Source organism: Bufo gargarizans, chromosome 5, assembly GCF_014858855.1.
Source record: "Bufo gargarizans isolate SCDJY-AF-19 chromosome 5, ASM1485885v1, whole genome shotgun sequence".
NCBI classification, from domain to species: Eukaryota; Metazoa; Chordata; class Amphibia; order Anura; family Bufonidae; genus Bufo; species Bufo gargarizans.
In genome coordinates this window covers 140681076-140693125 of record NC_058084.1, presented here as the reverse complement: position 1 = coordinate 140693125, position 12050 = coordinate 140681076, and the positions used below count along the sequence as shown (strand labels likewise).

The following is a 12050-nucleotide window of genomic DNA, read 5'->3' as shown; positions in this document are numbered from 1 at the left end:
GAACTGTGTATGTGTTTTGTGCGAATGGGGACAAGAGTAGGGCACACTAGGGACAGGCCCCCTCTGTTCGCCATTTGCCACCTTGAACCCAGGCACGGTGAAGTTCATAAGGGAAGGACTGGATGGGTAGTGTGGCAGAGTTATTTCCCACAGGTAGTATTTAGATACCATGACATCACCTTACTTAATGAAAAATCGGACCTGCCTTGTAAAGACCTACTTATCTGTCCATGGGAGAACCGAACTCATCCTTCATTCAAGACTGAAAAAGCGATGTCGGACCAAAGTCTTGCTTAAAGAAAGTTGGTGCTGATGTAAAATTGAGACTGTGAGGGTGAACTCGCTCCAGGTTCCTTGGGGGGTGGACGAAAACTGAAGATTGGCATTAATACCGAGAGACTGTGGGGGTGTGGACACTCCAAACTCATTGGGGGTGGCCAACACCGGAAGATGGTTCCCTGAAAGAGAAAGGTCTGATCTGTGAGGGTCAAGCCACTCCGGAAGTCAGGAAAAGACGACAGTAGGAGGGGCTGATACCGGAAGATGGAAGCAAAAGACGTCCAGAAAGTTCCTGCGAAAAGAAGAAGACGACGGTATATCCTGTGGATGGGGGAGGCTGGTTACGGTGAAGAGCAGGTCGGAATAGGTGATGTCTATGTACCTAAGAACCAAAGTGTACTCCAGTTCTTCCTGAATTATCACCAAGAGTGGGGTTAAGGGGGCAAATACATCCTAACCCTTCCCTCAAGTTATTGTCGTGTAATTCGACAACAGGTGGATTGTAGAGGGAAGTTAGGTTGGCGTATGTATATGGATATATATATGTACAGTACAGACCAGAAGTTTGGACACACCTTCTCATTCAAAGAGTTTTCTTTATTTTCATGACTATGAAAATTGTAGATTCACACTGAAGGCATCAAAACTATGAATTAACACATGTGGAATTATAATTCCACATGTGTTAATTCATAGTTTTGATGCCTTCAGTGTGAATCTACATAACAAAAAAGTGTCAAACAACTGAAAATATCTCATATTCTAGGTTCTTCAAAGTAGCCACCTTTTGCTTTGATTACTGCTTTGCACACTCTTGGCATTCTCTTGATGAGCTTCAAGAGGTAGTCACCTGAAATGGTTTTCACTTCACAGGTGTGCCCTGTCAGGTTTAATAAGTGGGATTTCTTGCCTTATAAATGGGGTTGGGACCATCAGTTGCGTTGTGGAGAAGTCAGGTGGATACACAGCTGATAGTCCTACTAAATAGACTGTTAAAATTTGTATTATGGCAAGAAAAAAGCAGCTAAGTAAAGAAAAACGAGTGGCCATCATTACTTTAAGAAATGAAGGTCAGTCAGTCCGAAAAATTGGGAAAACTTTGAAAGTGTCCCCAAGTGCAGTCACAAAAACCATCAAGCGCTACAAAGAAACTGGCTCACATGCGGACCGCCCCAGGAAAGGAAGACCAAGAGTCACCTCTGCTGCGGAGGATAAGTTCATCCGAGTCACCAGCCAATGAAATCGCAGGTTAACAGCAGCTCAGATTAGAGACCAGGTCAATGCCACACAGAGTTCTAGCAGCAGACACATCTCTAGAACAACTGTTAAGAGGAGACTGTGTGAATCAGGCCTTCATGGTAGAATATCTGCTAGGAAACCACTGCTAAGAATGAGAAGGTGTGTCCAAACTTTTGGTCTGTACTGTATCTGCCCCTTTATTGATATGTGTATGTATGTATATGGACCCCCTTTTATTGCCAATAGGGATATATATTCCCTGTATGGCTGTGTATATATTCCCTCTTATGTAGATGTATATATGGAGATGTGTGTATGCAGTGCATACATCTGTATATGTGTATCTGCCATGGCTCTCCCCCAGGTATATACAGGTCCTTCTCAAAAAATTAGCATATTGTGATAAAGTTCATTATTTTCTGTAATGTACTGATAAACATTAGACTTTCATATATTTTAGATTCATTACACACCAACTGAAGTAGTTCAAGCCTTTTATTGTTTTAATATTGATGATTTTGGCATACAGCTCATGAAAACCCAAAATTCCTATCTCAAAAAATTAGCATATCATGAAAAGGTTCTCTAAACGCGCTATTAACCTAATCATCTGAATCAACTAATTAACTCTAAACACTTGCAAAAGATTCCTGAGGCTTTTAAAAACTCCCAGCCTGGTTCATTACTCAAAACCGCAATCATGGGTAAGACTGCCGACCTGACTGCTGTCCAGAAGGCCATCATTGACACCCTCAAGCAAGAGGGTAAGACACAGAAAGAAATTTCTGAACGAATAGGCTGTTCCCAGAGTGCTGTATCAAGGCACCTCACTGGGAAGTCTGTGGGAAGGAAAAAGTCTGGCAGAAAACGCTGCACAACGAGAAGAGGTGACCGGACCCTGAGGAAGATTGTGGAGAAGGACCTTGGGGGACCTGCGGAAGCAGTGGACTGAGTCTGGAGTAGAAACATCCAGAGCCACCGTGTACAGGCGTGTGCAGGAAATGGGCTACAGGTGCCGCATTCCCCAGGTCAAGCCACTTTTGAACCAGAAACAGCGGCAGAAGCGCCTGACCTGGGCTACAGAGAAGCAGCACTGGACTGTTGCATGTCATTCGGAAATCAAGGTGCCAGAGTCTGGAGGAAGACTGGGGAGAGGGAAATGCCAAAATGCCTGAAGTCCAGTGTCAAGTCCCCACAGTCAGTGATGGTCTGGGGTGCCATGTCAGCTGCTGGTGTTGGTCCACTGTGTTTTATCAAGGGCAGGGTCAATGCAGCTATCTATCAGGAGATTTTGGAGCACTTCATGCTTCCATCTGCTGAAAAGCTTTATGGAGATGAAGATTTAATTTTTCAGCACGACCTGGCACCTGCTCACAGTGCCAAAACCACTGGTAAATGGTTTACTGACCATGGTATTACTGTGCTCAATTGGCCTGCCAACTCTCCTGACCTGAACCCCATAGAGAATCTGTGGGATATTGGGAAGAGAAAGTTAAGAGACACAAGACCCAACACTCTGGATGAGCTTAAGGCCGCTATGGAAGCATCCTGGGCCTCCATAACACCTCAGCAGTGCCACAGGCTGATTGCCTCCATGCCACGCCGCATTGAAGCAGTGATTTCTGCAAAAGGATTCACCACCAAGTATTGAGTGCATAACTGAACATAATTATTTGAAGGTTGACTTTTTTTTGTATTAAAAACACTTTTCTTTTATTGGTCGGATGAAATATGCTAATTTTTTGAGATAGGAAATTTGGGTTTTCATGAGCTGTATGCCAAAATCATCAATATTAAAACAATAAAAGGCTTGAACTACTTCAGTTGGTGTGTAATGAATCTAAAATATATGAAAGTCTAATGTTTATCAGTACATTACAGAAAATAATGAACTTTATCACAATATGCTAATTTTTTGAAAAGGACCTGTATATATATATATATATATATATATATATATATGTGGGCCTATAACTGCCCATGTATGCCCCAGGTTTATAATGAGTATATATGTGTATATAGATGCGCCCCAAGTATCTATATACATATATATACTTAAATGCGGCCTAACCAGCCCCCTCCTAAATGCCAGTTCCTGCTGGGGTGGATATATCTCCAGGTGGCTGGTGACTTCAAAGGCTAAGGGATCAATAGATCTGAGGCCTTTTGTTGAGTTTCCCCAGTTTATCAGCCTAGTTACTATGCTCTCCCCCACCTTGTGTTTGTGACATGGCTGGGCGTGTGGTGCTTCTAGCCTCAGAGAGCCAACTGGCTGGCCTGAGTGCAGGCATACGTCGCAGTCACACTATGATGTCACATCCCTGAGGAGGGGGGAGGTGAGCTGTTTCTAACGCTAATATATGAGCCCCAAGCCAGGAACACGGGGTCTCTTGGAACTGGACTACAAAGAGAGACACATGGGAGAGAGCAGCTTCATCACGTGCCCCTGGAGAAGGCATATGACGGCATCCTATACTGAGATGTACAGTTGATTTAAACCATCAATATTTTATCGATTTGTTCAATAATGTTATATTTATTATCAGCACTGAATCCGGACCCATTCATTTCTATGGGGCTGTGCACATGAGCGGTGATTTTTACGCATCACTTGTGCGATGCATGAAAATCGCAGCATGCACCTCTTTGTGCGTTTTTCAAGTAACGCAGGCCCCATAGAAATGAATGTGGTTGTGTGAAAATCGCAAGCATCCGCAAGCAAGTGCGGATGCAGTGCGATTTTCATGCACGGTTGCTAGGTGACGATCGGGATGGGGACCCGATCATTATTATTTTCCCTTATAACATGGTTAAAAGGTAAAATAATAGCATTCTGAATAGTAACTCACCTTAATCCGCTTGTTCGCGCAGCCGGCGTCTCTTCTGTCTTCATCTGTGAGGAAAAGGACATTTGATGACGTCCCTACGCTCATCACATGATCCATAACCATGGTGATGGATCAGGTGAATGACTATGTGATTAGCGCAGTGACGTCATCAAAGGTCCTATTTCTCAAAGAAAAAGACAGAAGAGATGCCGGCTGCGCGAACAAGTGGATTAACCACTTCAACCCCCCTAGCTGAAACACCCTTAATGACCAGGCCACTTTTTACACTTCTGCACTACACTACTTTCACCGTTTATTGCTCAGTCATGCAACTTACCACCCAAATTAATTTTACCTGCTTTCCTTCTCACTAATAGAGCTTTCATTTAGTGGTATTTCATTGCTGCTGACATTTTTACTTTTTTTTGTTATTAATCGAAATTTAACGATTTTTTTGCAAAAAAAATGACATTTTTCACTTTCAGTTGTAAAATTTTGCAAAAAAAAAACGACATCCATATATAAATGTTCCGCTAAATTTATTGTTCTACATGTCTTTGATAAAAAAAAAAAATGTTTGGGCAAAAAAAATGGTTTAGGTAAAAGTTATAGCGTTTACAAACTATGGTACAAAAATGTGAATTTCCGCTTTTTGAAGCAGCTCTGACTTTCTGAGCACATATCATGTTTCCTGAGGTTCTACAATGCCCAGACAGTACAAACACCCCACAAATGATCCCATTTCGGAAAGAAGACACCCTAAGGTATTCGCTGATGGGCATAGTGAGTTCATAGAACTTTTTATTTTTTGTCACAAGTTAGCGGAAAATGATGATCTATTTTTTTATTTTATTTTTTCTTACAAAGTCTCATATTCCACTAACTTGTGACAAAAAATAAAAACTTCCATGAACTCGCTATGCCCATCACAAAATACCTTGGGGTGTCTTCTTTCCAAAATGGGGTCACTTGTGGGGTAGTTATACTGCCCTGGAATTTTAGGGGCCCAGATGCGTGAGAAGAAGTTTGCAATCAAAATCTGTAAAAAATGACCGGTGAAATCCGAAAGGTGCTCTTTGGAATGTGTGCCCCTTTGCCCACCTAGGCTGCAAAAAAGTGTCACACATCTGGTATCGCTGTACTCAGGAGAAGTTAAAGAATGTGATTTGGGGTGTCATTTTACATATACCTATGCTGGGTGAGAGAAATATCTTGGCAAAAGAAGACATTTCCCTTTTTTTTTTTATACAAAGTTGGCATTTGACCAAGATATTTCTCTCACCCAGCATGGGTATATGTAAAATGACACCCCAAAACACATTCCCCACATGTGTGACACTTTTTTGCAGCCTAGATGCACAAAGGTGCCCAAATTCCTTTTAGGAGGGCATTTTTAGACATTTGGATCCCAGACTTCTTCTCACGCTTTAGGGCCCCAAAAAAGCCAGGGCAGTATAAATACCCCACATGTGACCCCACTTTGGAAAGAAGACACCCCAAGGTATTCAATGAGGGGCCTGGCGAGTTCATAGAAACTATTATTTTTTTGGGCATAAGTTAGCAGAATTTTTTTTTTAGTTTTTTTCTCACAAAGTCTCAATTTCCGCTAACTTGGGACAAAAATTTCGATCTTTCATGGACTCAATATGCCCCTCAGCGAATACCTTGGGGTGTCTTCTTTCCAAAATGGGGTAATTTGTGGGGTGTTTGTACTGCCCTGGCATTTGAGGGTCTCCGCAATCATTACATGTATGGCCAGCATTAGAAGTTTCTGCTATCCTCCTTATATAGAGCATACAGGTAATGAGATTTTTTTTTTCCGTTCAGCCTCTGGGCTGAAAGAAAAAAATGAACGGCACAGATTTCTTCATTCGCATCGATCAATGTGGATGAAAAAATCTCTGCCAAAAAATAAAAAGGAGGGGAAAGGCGTCTGCCAGGACATAGGAGCTCCGCCCAACATCCATACCCACTTAGCTCGTATGCCCTGGCAAACCCGATTTCTCCATTCACATCAATCGATGTGGATGAATAAATCATTGCCGGGATTTTTATTATTTTTTATATACAAAGTGTTTGCCAAAGCATATGAACACCGCCACCTCCTCAGCTCATATGCCTCGGCAAACGTATCTTTTACTGCAGAGGAGAAATCTCGTCTTGCAGCGCCGCATACACCGAATTGTGTGTAATCTGACAGCAATGCAATGCCTAGGTGTACCTGTGTGGTACTTCCGTAAACACTCTCCAAAGCATAGGGCAGGGTGGTCAGGGCAGAAATAGCCGGTGTCACGCCTTATTCCACTCCTGCTACAGACACAACATCTTTTTCGGGGTGAAGGTTGGGTTGAGGTACCAGGAACGACACTGGGGAAATGTCGCTCGTGTAGAAGGCTAACTACACTGGTGGATGGGGCCACGGAACCTCCTGGGTACAGGAGGTTCTCGATGATCTCTTCCTGAAATTTGAGGAAGGATCCTGTTCTCCCAGCCTTACTGTAGAGAACAAAACTATTATACAGAGCCAATTGAATTAAATATACAGACACCTTCTTATACCAGCGTCTGGTGCGTCGGGAAACTAAATACATAGACAACATCTGGTCATTGAAGTCCACCCCTCCCATGTGAAGGTTATAGTCGTGGACTGAGAGGGGCTTTTCAATGACACGGGTTGCTCGCTCAATTTGTATTGTCGTGTCTACGTGAATGGAGGAGAGCATGTAAACATCACGCTTGTCTCTCCATTTCACCGCAAGCAGTTCTTCATTACACAAGGCAGCCCTCTCCCCCCTTGCAAGACGGGTGGTAACGAGCCGTTGGGGGAAGCCCGCGCGACTAGTTCTAGAAACAAATGCCTGAAGAGGGCCACACTTGTGTAGAAATTGTCCACATAAAGATGGTACGCCTTGCCAAATAAGGGTGACACCAAGTCCCAGACTGTCTTCCCACTGCTCCCCAGGTAGTCAGGGCAACCGACCGGCTCCAGGGTCTGATCTTTTCCCTCATAGATCCGAAATTTGTGGGTATAGCCTGTGGCCCTTTCACAGAGCTTATACAATTTGACCCCATACCGGGCGCGCTTGCTTGGGATGTATTGTTTGAAGCCAAGGCGCCCGGTAAAATGTATTAGGGACTCGTCTATGCAGATGTTTTGCTCTGGGGTATACAAATCTGCAAATTTCTGGTTGAAGTGGTCTATGAGGGGCCGAATTTTGTAGAGCCGGTCAAAAGCTGGGTGGCCTCTGGGACGGGAGGTGGTGTTGTCGCTAAAGTGCTGGAAACGCAGGATGGCCTCAAATTGTGCCCTGGACATAGCAGCAGAAAACATGGGCATGTGATGAATTGGGTTCGTGGTCCAATATGACCGCAATTTATGCTTTTTGGTTAGACCCATATTGAGGAGAAGGTCCATAAAAAATTTAATTTCAGAAACTGGGACTGGTTTCCACCGGAAAGGCTGGGCATAATAGCTTCCCGGGTTGGCGGATATAAATTGTGTGGCATACCGGTTTGTTTCTGCCACAACTAAGTCCAAGAGCTCCGCAGTCAAGAACAGCTAAAAAAATCCCAGGGCCGAACCGATCTGAGCTGTCTCAACCCGAACTCCAGACTGGGCGGTGAAAGGGGGAACTACTGGTGCGGCTGAAGTTGGGGACTGCCAATCAGGATTTGCCAGCACCTCAGGGATTCTAGGGGGTCTACGGGCCCGTCTGTGCATGTGCCACCGTACCAGCTTCAACTGCCCTTCTGGTGCTCGCCACTTCACCATGTTGTACGGCAGTGCTGGTACTAGGTCCAGGGAGGGCTGCGCTGCTGGTGTATGCCTCACCACGTAATCCGACAGCGCCAGCCCCACTCTGCTGCCCTTGAAGCGGATCCTGCGCAACCTGTGGTCTAGCGACACGGGGCCGGGTACGCCTGGTGGTATCAGGGAACTCAACCTCCTCGTCCGAACTTTGGGTCAGACTGCCACTGCTTTCTACAGGTTCATATTCTGACCCGCTAGATTCATCAGATGAGGGTTCCCATTCCTCTTCCGACTGGGTCAGAAGCCTGTAGGCCTCTTCAGAAGAATACCCCCTGTTTGACATTTGGGCTACTAAATTTAGGGGTATTCCCTGAGACTACCCAAGAAAAAAAGCAAGCCTGTCTTACAAATGGGAGGCTAGCGAAGTACCGGAGGCCGCTGCGGTTGATAAAAAATATCAAAACAAAACAAAAAAATTATCGCCGGAGCGCGTGTAAAGTGATTGTGCAGTGATCAAAAAATAATAATTTTTTGTCACTGCGGTGGGGCGGGCGTGGGTGAACGCACGTGTGGGCGACCGATCAGGCCTGATCAGGCAAACACTGCGTTTTGGGTGGAGGGCGAACTAAGGTGACACTAATACAATTATAGATCTGACTGTGATCAGTTTTGATCACTTACAGATACTATAAAAGTACAAAAGCTGATTAGCGATACGCTAATCAGCGAATAAGTGACTGCGGTGCGGTGGGCTGGGCGCTAACCGATCGCTAAACTACCTAACCAAGGGGCCTAAACTATCCCTAAAACCTAACAGTCAATACCAGTGAAAAAAAAAGTGACAGTTTACACTGATCACTTTTTTCCTTTCACTAGTGATTGACAGGGGCGATCAAGGGGTGATCAAAGGGTTAATTGGGGTGCAGGGGGGTGATCTGGGGCTAAAGTGTAGTGTTTGGTGTACTCACTGTGAAGCCTGCTCCTCTGCTGGAACCAACCGACGAAAAGGACCAGCAGAGGAGCAGGGAAGCCATTTAACACATCATATTTACTAATATGATGTGTTAGATGGCTTGTGATTCGTTTTGTTAAAAATCGCCAGCTTGCCAGCAACGATAATTGGCTGGCAGGCTGGTGACGTGACCCCCCTCTAACTTTTGCTGGCCCGCGAGACGCGAGATGACGCGTATATGCGTGACTCTGCGCAGCGCTGCCGCCTCCGGACCGCGATCCTGCGTTAGGCGGTCTGGAGGCGGTTAAGGTGAGTTAAATTATTAATAATTTTTTTTTTTTTTAACCCCTCCAGCCCTATTTTACTATGCATTCTGTATTCAGAATGCTAATATTTTCCCGTATAACCATGTTATAAGGGGAAATAATACAATCTACACAACCTTGAACCCAAACCTGAAATTCTGTGAAGAAGTTCGGGTCTGGATACCACAGTCAGTTTTTTATCACGCGCGTGCAAAACACATTGCACCTGCGCAATAAAAACTGAACGGAACGCAATTGGGTACCTACTCGCGCGGGTTTGCTGCAATGCATCGGGACGCATCCGGACACGCTCGCGTGAAAGAGGCCTAAGTCCTCCTCCCATATTTGAGTCCCTGCTTATGTTTTAAATTGGGGTAAAACAAGAAACCTCTACCTTTGCCTCCTTTATGGAAGCTTCATCTCACCAACTTTCCATTATCTTTAGAGGTCTGACTGCGGTACTGATACCTTGACTTTTTTTGGCTGTTATTCTGCAAAAAACTTTTTTCTTCTCTGTTGGTGTGAGGGCTTTTTAACTTCTCTGAGTTCCTTTCCCGACAGAGAACAACCTCCACTGGTGCTGTCATGGAGGGCATCCTGGAAATATTTATTCTGCCCAATCGTTCTTTCCCCCAACATCATCCATTGTGGAAGAGTTGTGAGCGAACCATACACGCTAGAGTATATACAGTAATGTGTATGGAGGCCTGTAAACTGGTGTATGAAATGCCAGTCTTAGTAAATTATCACCAGTACTTCCAACATTTAAACAGAGTAACTTACCTATAACAGTTCCTGCAGGTTTTATATCATTTTCTTCCAAAGCATCCCCATCAGGCCATGAAATAGCCAATGTATCTGGCAACCTTACAAAAAGAAAAAAAAAAAGAAAATCACAGCTGATGTCAATACAACTCACATTTAAATCTATAAAATTGATGCAATTTGACCATGAAAAAAGGGAAGAATTTTTATTTTATTTTTTTAAACAAGAAATGCAAATAGGGAAAAGAAACGAAACCCAGTATTGTATTCAGGTAAGTTCAAATAAGTGTCATTAAAAAACGTACTTTGCCATTTCATCTTCTATGTACTTCCGTATAGATGATCGTGCTACAATACGGTCAATCTTGGAAATTGGTACGCATTTCATCTCGTCATATAGCTCTTTTGGTTCCTAAAATATAATGTTGAACTAAATGACATCATATAATACATTTGAGTCCCATGTCTTTGTCACAGTATCTAAAATAATTAGGCCTAAATGGAAGGCTACTGCAAACTATTTCAAACACATGCTTTGCATACTTACTATGGGTGTTTTAGGGTAAATTATTCCTTGATTAAGGAGCACAGGGCCGCATGTGTTTTGAGGTCCGTATATCTGCAAAATATGAATACTGGCCGTATACATCCAGCAATTTACGTGGGCCACATTGTACAAATGCATATTCTTGTCCGCAAAACGGACAAGTTCTATTTTTTTTGCAGGATGGACATACTGTGTTCTGTCTGCATTTTTTTGCAGCCCCAAATGAAATGAATGGGTCCACAACCAATTTGCAAATAATGAGGTGGAAAAGTAAAAAAAAAAATTAGATAATGGATGGTCTTATTTAAATTATTCTTTTAACCACTTTCCTACCACCATATAACTTTATACAGAGAGGAAAACATTTAAAATCAGCTAAGCTGTTTATTATTTTAGCCGATTCAAGATAAAGACAATTTTCACCATAGGAACCAAGACACATTTTACAAATCTGACATGTTTTACTTGTAGTGGCAGGTATCTCTTCCTCCAGTGTACAATTAATGATATGGTGATGGTAATTGCAAATATATACAGGGAGTGCAGAATTATTAGGCAAGTTGTATTTTTGAGGATTAATTTTATTATTGAACAACAACCATGTTCTCAATGAACCCAAAAAACTCATTAATATCAAAGCTGAATATTTTTGGAAGTAGTTTTTAGTTTGTTTTTAGTTTTAGCTATTTAGGGGGATATCTGTGTGTGCAGGTGACTATTACTGTGCATAATTATTAGGCAACTTAACAAAAAACTAATATATACCTATTTCAATTATTTATTTTTACCAGTGAAACCAATATAACATCTCAACATTCACAAATATACATTTCTGACATTCAAAAAAAAAACAAAAAACAAATCAGTGACCAATATAGCCACCTTTCTTTGCAAGGACACTCAAAAGCCTGCCATCCATGGATTCTGTCAGTGTTTTGATCTGTTCACCATCAACATTGCGTGCAGCAGCAACCACAGCCTCCCAGACACTGTTCAGAGAGGTGTACTGTTTTCCCTCCTTGTAAATCTCACATTTGATGATGGACCACAGGTTCTCAATGGGGTTCAGATCAGGTGAACAAGGAGGCCATGTCATTAGATTTTCTTCTTTTATACCCTTTCTTGCCAGCCACGCTGTGGAGTACTTGGACGCGTGTGATGGAGCATTGTCCTGCATGAAAATCATGTTTTTCTTGAAGGATGCAGACTTCTTCCTGTACCACTGCTTGAAGAAGGTGTCTTCCAGAAACTGGCAGTAGGACTGGGAGTTGAGCTTGACTCCATCCTCAACCCGAAAAGGCCCCACAAGCTCATCTTTGATGATACCAGCCCAAACCAGTACTCCACCTCCACCTTGCTGGCGTCTGAGTCGGACTGGAGCTCT

At 43.2% G+C, this 12050-nt stretch overlaps 1 protein-coding gene across 1 annotated transcript in view; it reads right to left on the bottom strand.

Moving 5' to 3' along the window:
• Positions 1–12050, bottom strand: part of SMCHD1 (structural maintenance of chromosomes flexible hinge domain containing 1) — a 359476-nt gene that overhangs the window by 190935 nt on the left and 156491 nt on the right. The window contains exons 15-16 of the mRNA XM_044293563.1: positions 10425–10531; positions 10138–10220 (exon numbers count right to left, since the gene is read on the bottom strand). Coding sequence (XP_044149498.1) covers positions 10138–10220; positions 10425–10531 — 190 coding nt within the window. The remainder of the gene's footprint in view (positions 1–10137; positions 10221–10424; positions 10532–12050) is intronic.